Source organism: Stegodyphus dumicola, chromosome 3 (genome assembly GCF_044657685.1).
Source record: "Stegodyphus dumicola isolate Sdum_Otavi_A_Nest chromosome 3, ASM4465768v1".
Classification (NCBI taxonomy): Eukaryota; Metazoa; Arthropoda; class Arachnida; order Araneae; family Eresidae; genus Stegodyphus; species Stegodyphus dumicola.
This window is the reverse complement of record NC_140770.1, coordinates 195,905,569-195,922,120: the sequence shown is the minus strand read 5'-3', so window position 1 is coordinate 195,922,120 and position 16,552 is coordinate 195,905,569. Positions and strand designations below refer to the sequence as shown.

Sequence of the window (16,552 nt, the reverse complement as noted above, 5' to 3'; positions counted from 1 at the left end):
ATATGTACATTATTAAATTGTAGATTAAGTGAGGTTTATGTTATATTATTTTTTGCTACAATTTGTTTAATTGTTTTGAAGCAACTTCAGTGAACTCTTGTTTGAAAATTTTTAGCATCTTTAATGTAAGTTGTGAATTAAAGCTAATTCTTTTCATGGTAAACACCAGGAATACTGAGTTAGATTTAATCATTCCACCATGTTTTAACTCAAGGTGGTACATAAGGAAATATATGTAAGGATCTGTAACAGCTATCAGTTATGCTATGTGAAGTGTTGCCAGCTGCATTTATTCATTACAGTGCATGAGCAATAGTTGAATATTAATTTTTTTAAGAGAATGTATCAAATATATGTTTATACATTATTATCATATGAAAAAAAGGAGAAAGGGCATGTAGTGGATGATAGCAAAATCTATGTATCCTTTCAAAATATACTCGTATAAAGCCATCGAGCAATCAGAAATCTTAGAAAAGGAAGATACTGAATTAGTCTTATAAAAGGAGATAAACATCTGTAAAATGAAATGTTTTAAAATTTAATGTGTTTAAAATTTAAAAAAAAAAGAAAAAAAAACTGTTGCATGTATTTAGTTGAATATATCAAGAAGTACTTTTATGATTTGTTTCAAATTTAGGGAAATTACACACAGAGGAGATACTTTCTTTGCTGTCATTCTCGAAATTCAGATATGGAGCATATGTTTAAATGAGTCTTAGCAATTCCTGTGCTTCAAAGAATTTTATACTTTACTATTGAAAACAAAAATACTGATTGGATTTTGTTTTGAAAATGTGCAAGGAATTTGTGTTACAGATCAAACTGCAATTTAATTAATCATATTAAACACATTAGAGTATTTATGATTACTTTTTAAAATTTTGGGTGGTTGCTTCTAAATAAGAAAATATTTCTTTTGGATTGACCATTAAAAATTACAATGCATTCTGTTATATGCACTTGCTCAGATTCACAACTGAAATGAATGCTTTGGGTATGAAATAGGAGTTATTCAAGCAATTCACGTAACTGCAACTCAATTATTCTTTAAAGTGATCTGCTGCAAAGGCTAATGGAAATTTCAGAAATAATGCAATAGTGAAAAAGGAAATAATTTCAGGGATGATTTTTAAGTCACATGCATATGTGTACTATGCTTATTTTGATACTTTATGGTCTTAAAGTTTTCAGATATAAGCAATGCCATTAAAACTATAGCTTGTTTAAAGTATGTTTTATGAATCTTTTCATAATATAAAGCTCTTTATTTTTAATTAACAAAACTTAATATATCAAGAAATGGAGAGAATTTTTTGATTTAATATTTACTTTTTTGAGTTATGAGGCTTTTCTGAGTTATCCAGTTGAGATTATAATTCATTATATACTTATGTTTTATTCATCAACATTTAATACTAATTTTTTCCCATTTAAATGTAATTTTCTCGAAGAATTTATTATTTTAAAAAAATGTGTCCTTATTATCATCATTATTATTTATTGAAATTAAATCTAAAATAGAAAATTTGCTTACACTTTTGCAGTTACGTGCATTTTTAATGCAGAAATAATCCCCGTATATTTTACTTTAAAAGCAGGCCAAAATCCTTAAAAATTTGTTTGAATATAAATATTGTTTCACAGATAGATATATGGCTGATGTACTTAATTCGAGTGGTGTAACATCCCGATTCCATAGGGTAGATGTCCCTACGGAGCAGCGAGTGAAGTTATGGGCCATATCACTCGAGGCTTTATTGAATGATCCTACAGGTATCAAAGAGTTTGAACGTTACTTGAGGACAGAGTATAGCCATGAAAACATTCTGTTTTGGAAGGCAGTTCAGTCTTTAAGAAGAGGAGGCAAAGCAGATATTGAGAAAAAAGTTCATGCAATATACAAGTGAGTGTATTTTTCTTCTAGTAGAATTATGACTAATGCACCTTGTTGAAATGGAGGATTAACAACAACTTCATTAAATTGGCTAATGTAGCAAAGAGCTACCAAATAGAGATCAGAGACATTAGAACATGCTGAGAAATTGTTTTGATTTGCGTAACAGAGAAGCATTTATGTATAGTATATATTTCACACACTGCATTTGCATCAATATTAAACAGTATTATAATAATAGCAGACTTTTTTCTAAAAACAGATTAATTATTTTATCTTTATTGGAAAATCTATGATAAGTAGTATGCATCGAGTGATCTGGAATCGATTAATAACGAGTGCCAAGGTACCATTTTATCTTTATCTTAGAACAGATTTAATTCAAGTCATTGCAATAGTTTGTAAATAATAAGAAAACTGAAATGATCAAAATGACCAAATCTTTTAAACTCGTTGTCAAAAAGTATTTTATTCATAAATGACAGAATCAATAAGTATTTTATTGATAAATAACAGAAAAATATAAATATTTAATTTCTATAACCTATAAAAATGCTTGAAAACTCTCAGTTTTCAGTCTGTAGTTATATTTGCTATTAATACATGGCTAATAATCAACATCTCTTCTGCTTTCTTGATTTAGTCACTAGAGACTAATTTTTCATTCACTGTTTTTTATGTATTAAAATTTATGTAATGTATTAATTCATGGAGATTCCAATTATTCCTTGCTCGGTAAGTTCCATATGTGCACTGTCTTTGATCAGTGATCTCAGTTTATTCTCCTGCAGATGTTTCCGCTGAAGGAAACTTTTTGGTTGGCATCATATGAAATATTAAATCATCTGTTTTATATGATTTTAAAACATGTTTCTAAAGCAGTATTTTTTTATTAGACTTTATATCCTTTGCTTTAAGATGACACACTAAAATTGACACTGGGCTGGGGGATTTTCAATTAACATGTTTCTAAATAATTTGTATCTATTGTTACTGAGTAAATCTTCATTGCTTTTTCCAGTGGAATTTCTCATTCTTAATTAAAATTAAAGTATAATTTGCTGCATTTTAGTAGATTTAATGAAAGTAATTGGAAAAAATAATTATAAATGCTAAAATTTACTTGAATCCAAATTTTAACGGGATGGATGGTAGCAGGTCTGAGATGGGTTCTCTCTCTCTATATATATACTATTCACATTTAAATTCTGAAAAGCAGATATTGATATATTTTAAAGAAGTACTTATTCAGTTCCCTGTTTAATCTTTCATATTGCAGTACTGTTATGCCTACTGAAATATATATATTTCTAAATAATTTCAGTAACAGTTTTCAGAATTTTCCAAATTTTGGAAAATACTTTTATTCTGCAGTGTAATAATGGCTTTCTTTCTCCTTTCCAAGGGTTTGCAGTCGTAATAAAGGTTTGAAAAACAAGGCACACATTAATACATGTATTTTTTTAAAGCTTGATTCTAATATACTTATAGTTTATTTCTAAGAATTTACAAGGCCTTTCTCCATTTTGAGAAATACTTATATTCTGTATTGTAATTACGGTTCCCCGCATTCTAGAGGTTGCAGCTGTAATGAAAGTTTTAGAAACAAGGCACAGATTAATATTTATTCAAAATCTTAATTTTAACATACTTCTAGTTTCCTTCACAGTGAGAAAAACAGGATATAATATTGACGTTCATTTAACTAAAAGCGTATTTAAAGAGAGTGCAAAATGAATTTTTAAACTGTATTTGGAATTTAATACACATATAGTATGCATTAATACTTATATCTGGTTCATTTTCACTGCTGAATCAATTCAGTAGTAATGGAAAGTATTTAGAATATTAGATTTTCTTTTGGCTGAAACTATTTTTCACTAATTTTCAATTTAAACAATAATTAAAAATTGTTGAGAAGTACAAGTAATATTTGTGTTGTGAAAAGTACAAGTAATATTTTTTTCCATTTGTGAAGTATGTAGATTCAAATAAATATTTAAAGGGATGAAATTTTAAAGTTTAAATCTTTGCAGGCCTTAAGCATTCTGTTTTTTTTTTTTTTTTTTTCTTTCCCCTTATTGTAGTGAATTTCTAGCCCCAAATGCCCCATGTGAAGTTAACCTTGACAGTTGCACAGTGGAGTGCGTTCAAGAAGCCATGAAGAAACCATCACGATACACATTTGATGCAGCGCTACTTCATGTATACTCTCTTATGGAGCAAGATACGTATCCTAGGTTTCTGCGTTCTCCATATTACAGGAATTTGCTTCTCAACTCACTACACCCAGCACAGAAGAAAAAGTAATTGCCTCTTAGTCATGTAAATTACTCAGTATTAAATATTCAAAATCAGATTGTAATTTGTTAAGCTAGGAATAGTGGTACAATGTATATACATATTTGTATATTTGTATATATATATAATAATAATATATATATATAAATTTTTATATATATGAAAATTTTTAATAATTTGTAGCTTCTCCTTTTCCTTCTACAATTATCATAATTAATTTGTACCACTAAAGAAGACACAATGAAACATATTGTGTCTTCTTTAGTTTCATTGTCTTCTTTAGTTTTTAATTGTTTTTATTAGTGTTATTTAAATTTTACATCTCTTGTGTTTTTTCAACAGTGCTTGACATCTGTTTCAAATTAGGGATCCTGTAAAAGACTCAGCCTTTTCCAATAACTTATTAGTTTATATCTTTTCTTGTTTATATTTATTTATATTTTAATGTTCTATAAAAAATACTGTACATGCTATATTTAGCATTGCAAATTTTTGCCCTTAGAAAACATCTAATGATGATATTAGTTTTGTAATTCATGCCTTGTTAAATTTCTTTATTAAACCTTTTTCAGGATACTTATGTAAATGCTATAAAAATTAATTAATCTATTTACTTCACTTATTTGTGAAATCTTTTCCCCAGAAAGAAATTTACATATCTGGCCTTTGACTATAAGAAATTTCTAAAAGGTTTCATATATAGGCATTTTAAAATGTGCTCTTTTTAATTTTATGTTATTATTTTGAAAAGTATAATTGTTGCTGCTGTAAATAGTACAAGGTTAATTAGTTGCGTAATGTTTAATGTTTTGCAGTCTTCTAAATAAATATTCCATACAATATTTAAATGTGTTTTACCAAAATTATGTGAGAAAATGTAGAAAAATGTATTAAAAGACAGAAAAACTTAGTTCTGTTATTGAGACCCATGCAATGTCTGGCAAAAGTATTGTGCTTGCCAGACAAATACAGCAAAATTTTCTAATAATTATATGAAAAGTATTAATAAAAATGGAAATAGCTGAAATAATCCAACAGCAAAATCTTTCTGATATTGCAAACCTTATTCTACTCAGTTTTAGTCTTCTGTGAAGGTATCATTGTTTAATTATATTTTCAGAAATAACAGTTACCTTCAAAGGTGGTCATTATGAGTGTTTGCTATTACCCCCCGGAAATTAATTTAGTTTTGAATTAGTTACACATCATCTTGGTGGGAAAGAGACATAAATTTCGAGTTAATTTGCTGAAAATATTTTTAGTGTAAATTAATCTGAATAATTTTCTGAAGTACAAATGTTCTCTATCACAGCAACTGCATTTCAAATTAATCTCATGTTTGTAGTGTCTGTTATATTGTGCAGTGCTGATATAGGCAATTATTACTAGCTGAATAAAACAATGTTCTTTATATTTTCAAGATAGTTTATTTTTTTAGGTCTGAGAATTGTCAAATCTTTATAAATTAATCAACTTTGAAGCAATGTTTTTTTAAAAGCTGTTTTATCTTCTGATTCTCTCCCTTGTTATAATATCAATACTGAAATTTTATAGCTGCATCAAGAAAATTAGAGAAATTTATCAACTTTTATGTTAATGATTTCATCTAATTTTCTTCATGCAGCTTTGCTTTAAATCAGGGTAGTGTTCAAAACTATGAAAAGTTCAATAGTGAAATTTATAAGAAACCATATAGAAAATGGATTTATTCTTTTAATTTTTCAAATGCTTAGAATTTTATATTGAGTTATTTCTCTTTTAGTCTTGAATTTTTCTGTTTATAATTTTTTTTAATAAAGTGCAGGAAAGAAATGCAAATTTTATGAAGCATATAAATTTTTCTAGAAATCTGATGAACTTAACACTTGAATTTGAAAGTTTAATGTGTGTGCAATATTCTAAAATGACGTTTTTTCTTTTCATCTTTTAAGAATTAAAAAAAAAGTTCCCCATTCTTCCATTACATAAATCACCAGTCTTAATATTTTCACCATGTAAACTATTGAAGTTGAAAATATAGAGGGAGAATATTTCTCCGTTTATGTGTCAGAATATTGTTAGATTTGGATTATTTGCTTAAGACAAAACTTATGGCCTATCTACCATGCAGAAGGATCCTGCCTTAGAAGGCTGTCAGAAGGAAAATTATCTTTATTTAACATTACACTTGAAGAAAATCGTGTAATAATCAAACAGCCAGCCAGTTCAACTGCTGAGAATAGAACTTGGATGAACTCTTAATGTAAGTGGTTTAAGCTGCTTGGCAGGCTATGTCCTGCCAAAATATTTTACTGCTGGGCTGTACACCAGGGTTTTCTTAAGTTATGAAACTGAACACCTTTATTATTTTAAAATTTACACTAAAAACATCATGTAGAGAATATTTTGTTTTGTTTTTTAAGTTTTTGTTTTTTCCACTTTAATTCAGATTCTCATTTGTGTATGGTTAACATATATGATTATTTTGATAATATGTTTCAAATATCCATAGGTTCTTCAATTTTGGTGCAGGAGTCAGGAAAAGGATGGTGAGTGCTGGTGGTAAGAGGAGAACTAATCCTAGCCACCTGTCAGGTAGCTCCGTTGACTTGACCCATATGAGCCATAGTTTAGAGATGGAAGAACCTTCTATGTCCAGTAGGCATTCCCATTCCACTAGTGATCTCCATGATCTTGGCATTCCCGGGGAAAATTTAGCCTCCAGCAGGTTGTTTTGTCTTACTGATTATAAAAGATTATGTAACATTTTGTGTGTAATTTGTTTCGCGTTATTTTTAAATTATTAAATTCACTTATAAGAATACCCACTGAGTAAAAGTCAAAAATCTCTTTGTTCTGATTGAAATTAAATTGAGTTGTAACAGTTCTTTTAACAAGAGATTAATGAAAGGAATAAAAGACAGAAACTATTGATGCGATTTGCTTGTTCTACAATAAATGGTAAAATATTATTGAACAATGACTTACAGTAAAAAATGATTATGAATTTACTTTAGAATTATTTACTTAATTTTTGCAGTAGTACTTAAAATTACATTTGTTGCTTCTTATGATTAACAGAGTGGGATTACTTAAAATATTAATCTGTACCAATTTTTTTTTTTTTTTAATATGAGCAATTCCAGCTTAATTCAGTTAGAAATATATATTTTCTGGGCATTTATTGAAATATGTATCTGTATATGTAATAACAAGTTTAATATGCTTATAGAAGTTGCCCAGCCAGTACATTGGATAGTGAGGCAGGTTATCATATCAATGGGCATGGGTTCGAATCCTAGAAAAGGCATCGATGTTTGTAAGTGTATAGTATCTGTTCAGCAAATGGACACTGAAAATGCATGGCAAGTTGAGAGTTTGGTGGTAGGGAAAGAAGAGTTGGGGCTCTTACAGCCATTCTCTGGAGTGTTTTCCTTCATAATTAGAGTGGAACTGCACAGTTAGGGGGATGAAACTATTCCTGTATGACCAATGGTGAATTTCTGGTGTTCAGCCCTCTTCTATCTGCATCTATATATATATATATATATATAATGTTTGAGGCATTTTCAGTATTGTACTAATATATATATATATATGTATAAATTAGTACAATACTGCAAATAAGATGAAAGCAGAAAAATCTAAATTTAAATTGCATTTGGTTTGGAAGGATAATTTTTATTAAACTTTATTTTTCAGTCATTGCTCTTCAAAACACAAATATTTTAGAACCTTTAATCTTGATGAACTGAGCAACTATCTGTACAAATATCGCTCTTAAGTTTACAAAAAAATTTTCTAAAATTCATTTTACATATATGAAAAAATAAATGACTGAAAGTAAAGTTACTCTTTTTCTTGTATGCACAAAATATTAAAAAAATACGCTAACAACTGTAAGAAAGGGATTTGATATAAATATTCCAAAAGTATATAAATAAAAAAAGAGGAAATGAATTTAGAAATTCAGATTTCTGCTATTAAAGCAAACCATAAAATAAAGACTTTATGGCTACAAACAAGCAATGTAAAAACAAACTAAACCCAAAGAATGTGCATGAAATTGCAAAAGTAATTAGTTTTATTTTTATATGAGAAGTTATTTTTATATGAGAAGGAAAGTAAATTGATTTAACAGAATGTAAGCTAATTTGATATAGATAAGGTGCATACGAGCCAGTTTCCCTTAGAAAGTCCTCCACGAAGGCATCCCTCCCCTTACACAGATAGCCCTAGTGTGCTTTGCCATAATTAAATACACAACCACACCTTAACATAGATAAGAAATGTATGGGGCATTTAAGGTTGTATTAATTATTCATTTCCCCATTTCCTATGTTTATATATTATTGCTTTAGTTGTTTCTTACTTTTAACCATGTTTTCAGATTTTAACTTTTCTTTTGCACTAATATGCATAAATGTGTATATAAAAAGATATTAAAAATGACAAGATGTTACAGAAGTTCTTTAACTGAGAGAGAGCATTGCACATAAGTAACAAATGAGCTTCTATGTTAATAACAAGTATAAAAATAAACAAGTACATACTTAAACTCTTAATTTCAACTTATAGATAACAACGTAACAAAAAGTAATAAGCAAGCAATGAATGGGAAGGGTCAAATATAAATATAAATATAGAAATCATAGTAATAATAAAATGGAAAATTTTAGGCAAATAATATCAAAAATATTATATATTAAAAATTATACATATAAAAATAAGTATACCAAATAATCAAATTATTTTTAATTTTAAGTTAATTTACAAAGAAAAGAATTTGTATTAAGGATTGTAATCTGCATATCTGGAGCAATAGAACTATGAATTTTTTCCCTGAATTGTAGAATAGAAGCTAAGTTTTGACAGAGAATCTAAGTTCAGAAAACATTGTCTGCTATTTATTTTGCTTTTCTATAATTTTTTTTTAATATATGCGTGTTTAATTGGGAATTACATATTAGTATCATACTATGACAGAATAATAAATGAAGTTCTTTTTATGCTTAATGTGTAATATTTAAATACATTAAAAAAAAAAAAAAAAAAAAAAAAGCTGTATATTTATTGTGGTAGTTTGAAATCTTTGAATTTAATTATTTTGAAAATATGATGTGTTAATTTATGTATGTAAGGTGCTAGTTTGAGGCATATTAAAAATTGAAATCATGAAGTTTGGTGGATGTTGCAGGTTGTCTTCACCATCGAGTTCTCGCGACAATGTACCGGAGGACAATCCAAATACTCTTCAGGTACCCCGTCTGTCTCCAGGTGGAGGAGAACCAGAAACAACATTAGGGGTGTCACTCACTGTACCCTGCCGCCCTACCAGCATAGTTGCCCCATGGGAAACGGAAAAGTGATTCATCTCTTTGTGTTGCCATATATAAATGTAACATTCTGAGTGAGTAAACTCAGTGCCTAAAATTTAGTGCTGGCATACATTCATGAATTGGTTAAGTTTTGGGCTATGACTCTGAGGACTAGTTGGGTTACAATTTATATTAACAAAGCGCGAGAATTTTCGCGAATTTAATTTTAAGCTGAGTGATATTTTTTACATGTTCCGTTTTGTATATTGTAAAAAGTACCAAATTCACTTTTTTTGTTGTAAATTAAGTTTGAAATTCAATAGTTTATTTATTCATTATATGATTTCAAGTATTAATACATAGTAAATTACATATGTTACTTTATAGTTCAATAGCAAATATATTTGTTATGCTTTATGTATAAACAAGTGATTTTATTTTAATTTGAAACAATTTTATTATTGGGCAATCACCTTCTTCGCAGAACCTAACCAGTGATACCTTAATGTTGATAAATATAGAATAAATATCGGGATGTTGCACAAAAATAGAAATTAAAAGTTAGGACTGTACTATCTTTGCAATTTATCTGTATCAAGATTAGTTTCCTGTACATAATGAAATTACCCTGGTTCAGTGTAGTTCACAGTGGAATGCAATAGTAGAGGTGAAATTTATATTTATAGAGAGAAGCAAGTAATTGTTTAGTCCATGTTCTGCAATCTTCATTAAGATTTAATAATTTTAAATTGTTTACTATATGAATCATCAATTATTTACTTTGTGAATCATTGATTGCAGTTAAGGAAGCTGTGATTGAATTATCTAAGTTAAAAAAAATATTGATAATGTGAGTTGGTTATTACATAAATTATTTTGTTTAAAATCTCATTATATTGGTGTATGTTTTCATTGAAATAGATCAAAGAACTTCTTGCAAACACATTTTATCTGTAAATGTTGCTAGATTTTCAAATTTACCTCTGTCCTGAAAATTCATTTGAATATATTGTACGATTTTGTTTTTGTGGATTTCTAGAAAAGGCATTATTGATAATTTATTTAACTATATAAGTGTATATATATTTTTCCCCTTGTAGCTTTAATAATCTGAAAAGAAAAATCTTCTAAAACTATATAAGGAACTAAACTGTTGCCCTGAAATTAAGATAACCAAGAACAAAGTAGATTTACGAATAAGAAATTGATTTCATAATGTATGAATTTTTTTCATACTTTAGGCAATTACAGAGATAATCACTGTGGAAAACTTGTAAGAAATGATTAATAAATAATTCAAGAATAATTAAGTATAAAATTAAGTAATTTTTAGTCAATCCCAAGTACGTGCTAATGCCAGCAGAATTATCACATTGAATAACTTAAGGAAGAGAGAGCTTGTTGACATTCAAAATAATGAATGCAGCTTAGGACAGAGGGAGTTGATTTTATATTACTGAAATACTTATAGAATGCATCAGAAATGCAAATTACATGGGACACATAACTATATTTCTTAAGAATAATCATATTCATATATTTTTAAATGTTTTTAAGAAACAGTGTTATTTTTCCCCCAGAAAGGAGAGTAAACTATATTCAGATGCAAAACAATAAAATTAATATTTACTTTTGATGTTGAATTTTAGTAAGCAAAAAAGCAAAAACTGGATTAAGTTATGGCAGGTTATTTTTTAAGAAGAAAACACTTGAACATTAGCTGGCTTCAGAGAGATGCTTTTGTGGTGATTTTCTAAAGCAACTGGTTCATGTTCGCATTATGTATGTGAAAAATCATAAAACCTGCATGCAGTCCATCCTATTCATTGCTTAGTACTCAGGATGAATTAAATGCTAATATTCAATGTCTCCTTTTACTTGGCTGGTAGCACACCAGACATTATATTACAGTGTAAGAAATACTTATATGTCAAATCACCATAGGAAAAATTAATTATGATTTTCACATCCACTGTGAACTACATTCAAGGACAGAGATGAGAAAACTGCAGTTGAATTTTCCTCGGAATCGAATAGTTTATTTTTTAATTTTTGTGTCGTGTTTGTCCCCATATTCTTTGTAATTTCAATGACTGTGCCGTAGATTTTAAATTAACTGTAGAACATATGTTGCTGTTGTGCAATTTAGACATGTAATAGTGTATGATTAAAAGACAGATATGAAATTGTATAAAAAGTGTGGAGAGAGATCTCTCATGTAATCTTGTATTCTGCCATTTTTAAAATATTTACATCCGGTGCTATTTTTATTTAAAATAATTGAAATCTCAGAAAATTTTGAAACTTATAAATTCCGTATTTTATTTAGAAATTTCTCAAGTGAAAAATTAATTAATTGCAATAACTAAAGTTTATAATTTTGGAGCCTTTTTGTAGTACTATTAGATAGTGATATGAACTATAATTTGAATTTTGTGATTATAAATATAAATAGAATATTTGTGGTTATTAAAACTAAAATAAAAATATTAAAACTGTTTTGAAGTTTCCAATTTTAAATTAAAATAAAAAGAACCATTTTTTGGGATTGGAAACTTAAAATTTTGTACTCAGATATTAAACACTTTTGTATTAATTTCATAATAATTTTCTAGAATTTTTATAGCAGGAAGTTTATTAATTTTTCTGCTGTTTTTATGCTTTGTGCTACATGATTTGCAATATTTATAGACCTATTTTATAATCAAGATCTCTCAGTTAAGAAATGAATCACTTTGTGAACTGGAGTTACTCAGTCATTTGACAATTAGTAGAATAATCTGGTGTATAAATAAATATCAAAAAGCAGATATATCTATTGAGTGCAGCTTGTCGCTTATCTGTGTTAGTTTGTGGTACAAATAAGTAATCTATAAATAAGTTATACGCTCGATTTTTAGAGCAGTATGAGAGAACCAAGTTATTAAGAGTTCTAGTCTCACAATAAATAAATAATAATAATAATAAAAAAACAGACATCAAAGTTATGCTAAAGAAAAGTTTTTATTCTGCTGTATAATGCATATTAAATATAATAATGTTGAAAGTGTGTTTTGTTTATTGTCTTTTTATTGCACAGACATTTCACTACACTTTCCACTTGATAGTGATATCCAAAATTTTAGAAAATTACAGTTGTCCAGAGAATAGCCAGCCCTGAATTTGAGAGGGTGCCCATTTGTTGAAACATAATTTCTTCAAAACAGCTAATTTTCTAATGAAAATAAGAGAATTAAAAAGTAGATGATAAATCCAGCTTTAAAACTGTATATGCATTTTGAGATGTGGCGCTATGATTATAAGAAATTAAATAATATTAAATGAAGGTGGGTCAATTATTTTATTGTTTTATTTTACAACATAACTGAAACTTTCCACAGTTATGAGCAATAGCGTTAACAAAATTAATCAACTGATGAACTAATTTAGAAGTAAAACAACAAAAATCAGCGTTATATTTTCAAATTTTCACGGGACTAGTTTCGATGGTTTTACTAAATGACAGCTGCTAAAGCGCAAATGAGATAAGATATAGTGATTAGATAAGATGGGAATGGCTGGACAGGATGAAATGAATCCAAAACTTTACATAATGTTTTGAGTAAAAACGTTAAACATTGTTAGACATCGATAAACTTCGATCAGCTGATTTCGTCCTCACCAAGCACACTTTTTTTTCTCTTCACCTGTTCTTTACATAAATTCACCACTGTATAACGATTTTTTTAGAAGAAGCTAAGAGACGAATTGAAATTTGATGCATTGCAGTGGAAAGGACTCATATAATCAGTAAAGATTTGTAGCTCAATGAGATAAATTTCCTAGTACAGAAAATATAAAAAAATCTAATAAAAATAAAGTTATATAAAATTGTATACCTATATGAATTCATATAGGTAATTAATTCTGAAAGAAAGTGAAACCACTGACAATTTCTTCTCAGCTGACATTTAAAAATTATAATAAGTTAAAAGCATTACTGACAGAAATACTCTTTGGATAAAGAGTCAAGATGATTTTTTTCAGAAAGGAAGAATGTATGCAAAGAAATCATTGGGTTTACATTAGCGTTAGCTAGCACATCTCCATCAGAACTGTCACTGCCGAATTACTTTAGCTTTATTATTTTGTAATTGCTACATTATTGCTTATGTTTGAATATTTCTTAATTTGGAAAAGAAATATAAACATTTTGTTTGCACTTTTTTTGCCTTTTGCTTCAAAGAAAACAAATTGTCCAGTATTCTTAAATAAACAGTTATAATGTCCTCGCTGTTGTCATGTGAAATAATTGCCTTATCATTGTAAAATTATATTAGGAAAGTACAAGAACTAGTTCTTAAAGTTTTATGCATAGAAGAGTAAAACTTAGAAGTTTATGCTTAATTTTTTTATGAGCCTGATTCTGCCAGATTCTCGTAAATAACGATCTAAACTTTTTCAGCGTTCAGAGGATTCTTTTGAAACGCTTAGAAACTTTCTTCAAAACTAATTTAGAAGTAAAATAACAGAAATCAGCATTATATTTTAAAATTTTCACAGGACTAGTTTCTATGGTTTTACTAAATGACAGCTGCTAAAGCGCAAATGAGATAAGATATAGTGATTAGATAAGATGAGAATGGCTGGACAGGAGTTAAGCTATTGGCGCCATCTATTGAAACGAAAACTAAAACATAATTTCCTTAAAAGCTGAAGGCAAAGAAAGATTGGAATTAGGGTCGTTAACTAGAATAGAAAGATTTTCCTGAATGTGAAACACCTCTAGAAAAATCTAATTCACCAACGGAAGATATGTTTTGAATAATTTTGGCTGCAAAAAAATTGAAAATGTGATCTTCAGACCAACAATACTGGGTAACAGACGACTTCTGTGTTTTCTTTTTTTAACATATTCCTCATATTCCTTAACGCGAAATTTTAAGGATCTCTTAGTTGGATTAATGTAAATTAAGCCACGCTGGGAAGGAATCTTGTAAATACCCAAGGAATTCATATCCGGAATGGGGTCCTTGAGTATGGAACTCGGAATTTTATTGATAGGAGAATAAACGACCCGAAAGTTAAATTTCTGTAAAATACGTGCAGTTGGTGCTAATTGATGGAAGGAAAGGAATGACAATAGAATTCTTATAATCTCCTAAAACAAGAGTGTTCCTTTTGTGATCTTGATCATGAGCCGATTTGGAGGAGCAAACTTGATGTGCACAGAAAACATAGGAATAAAATGAAGCTAAGTTTTTCTTAGTCGGATGACCTAATATCCTGACGTTCTATCTTCCGGATACATCCATTCTGATCGCTGAAATATCTAAATTCAAAGATTCTTCAAAATACTGACTCTTAGACTTCTGTGAAATATAAACAAATTATATTTATATACAATTATTAGATTACGTTTACATGAACATTACGCGTTTTCCTTCATACAGTCTTTATATTTCTTGTTCTGGTTCTATTTAGTGCAAATCAGAGTTCTATTTCTCTATCAAATCATGTTTTTGTTTTTGATTATTCTAGAGTTTAGGTGTAACGGCGCTGATAGTCCAGAGTTTAGATGTAACATCTCCCATCAGTGAGGTCCGACGGTGCGGAGGAACTCAATACACACACAGGTTCAGACAATGAGGTGGGCCAACAACTCGTCCAGCTCTGGTCACCACGCGAGGACTTGAGGCAGGTTATGAAACGCAAACAGCCTGACCAATCGTAGGGTTGTTTCTATGTCGAGATGTTCTGTCGGGGAACAGAGGACCAGCAGATTCGAGAATGGAGATCTCCAATGGAAAAAGCCGGGGCACTGGACGAAGCAGATTTCGATTTCTCGTCTTGACCCTCGCTGGTCTAACTTTTCCGTCTTTACTGGGGAAAAGTTCGATTATCTTGGCTAAAAGCCAAAGAGTGCTTCGTTTCTGGCTGTCTTCCAACAGAACGACATCGCCTACTTGCAACTCTTGGAAGTTTTCTTTCTTTATCGCCTGTTGTCTCAACTAACCAATATATTCACTACGAAATCTGTTTCTTAGATCATGCCTTATTCTCTGTCGATATTTGGCTCGGCAGTTTAGTCCTTTGGAATCTACGCTGTCAATATCAGAAACTCCTGATAACCGCAATTCCTGGAGGAACATCATAGGGGTCAATGGTGAAGGATCTTGATTACCCTCTGATACGTATGTGGTAGGTCGCTAATTAATCACTTGTTCAGTCTCATAATATAGTATATAACACATCGTAATTCGCACAAGCTTCTCCACCAAAGGTACTCGGAGGTTAAATTTCCATCGTATCCTTTGGATAGAAGCAGCTGAACATAACATATGACGTTCCGCTTCACATCCTTAAGAACACTGTTAGTCCCTACGAAATTAGTTCCGTTGTCGGAATAAATCACATAAGGTCTACCTCTTCTAGCAATGAATCTATGTAAAGATTGGATGAAAGATTCTGTGCTCGAGGTGAATAGCTCTTTATATGGGACACGTATACAAGAATATCCAAGCTTTAGATCCATCACGGAGATAGAGAGGACCCGCTAGATCTACACCGACGACTTCAAAAACGGCCCCTTCTCTGTCTTCGGATGGAAATCCTGGCTGGACTTCTACTCTTTTTGTAACAAATCTTTTACATTTTACACATTTCCTGATAATATTTCAAATACTTTTCCTGTATTTTAATATCCAAAATTTTTCTCTAAGATTTGTCATTAAAGGGCTGACACCAGCATGCTGGAGTTCTAGATGTTTCTCATAAATTAGTCTCTGAACAAGAGGGTGTTTTTAAGGGAAAATGATAGGATTTAATTTGATGATAATAAATTGATAATAAATGATAGGATTTAATCGGAAATTTTCTTCATCTTGTCGCTGTAGGACGTTCGTTTTGGCTCTGAAAATTCCATTTCGGTCTACGATTTGTCTCAACGCAAGAATAGTGGGCTCTTTTATGCTTGTACATGATTCTTTCTGTACCAATCTACAAAGTATCTTTTCAGCATTCTCAAATTCATCAACTGAGATATAAGGGGTTACGTTTTTCTCTTCATTCTTCAAAT

General features: G+C 29.5%; 1 protein-coding gene across 2 annotated transcripts in view; it reads left to right on the top strand.

The window, feature by feature from the left end:
- LOC118203883 (regulator of G protein signaling 6-like) overlaps positions 1-12,546 on the top strand; it is a 208,202-nt gene extending 195,656 nt beyond the window's left edge. For both annotated transcript variants that reach the window (XM_085813717.1, XM_085813716.1), the window contains exons 13-16: positions 1,703-1,906; positions 3,985-4,203; positions 6,690-6,905; positions 9,375-12,546. In XM_085813717.1, coding sequence (XP_085669843.1) covers positions 1,703-1,906; positions 3,985-4,203; positions 6,690-6,905; positions 9,375-9,546 — 811 coding nt within the window. In that variant the 3' untranslated portion in view covers positions 9,547-12,546. The remainder of the gene's footprint in view (positions 1-1,702; positions 1,907-3,984; positions 4,204-6,689; positions 6,906-9,374) is intronic.
- Positions 12,547-16,552: the final 4,006 nt, after the last annotated feature.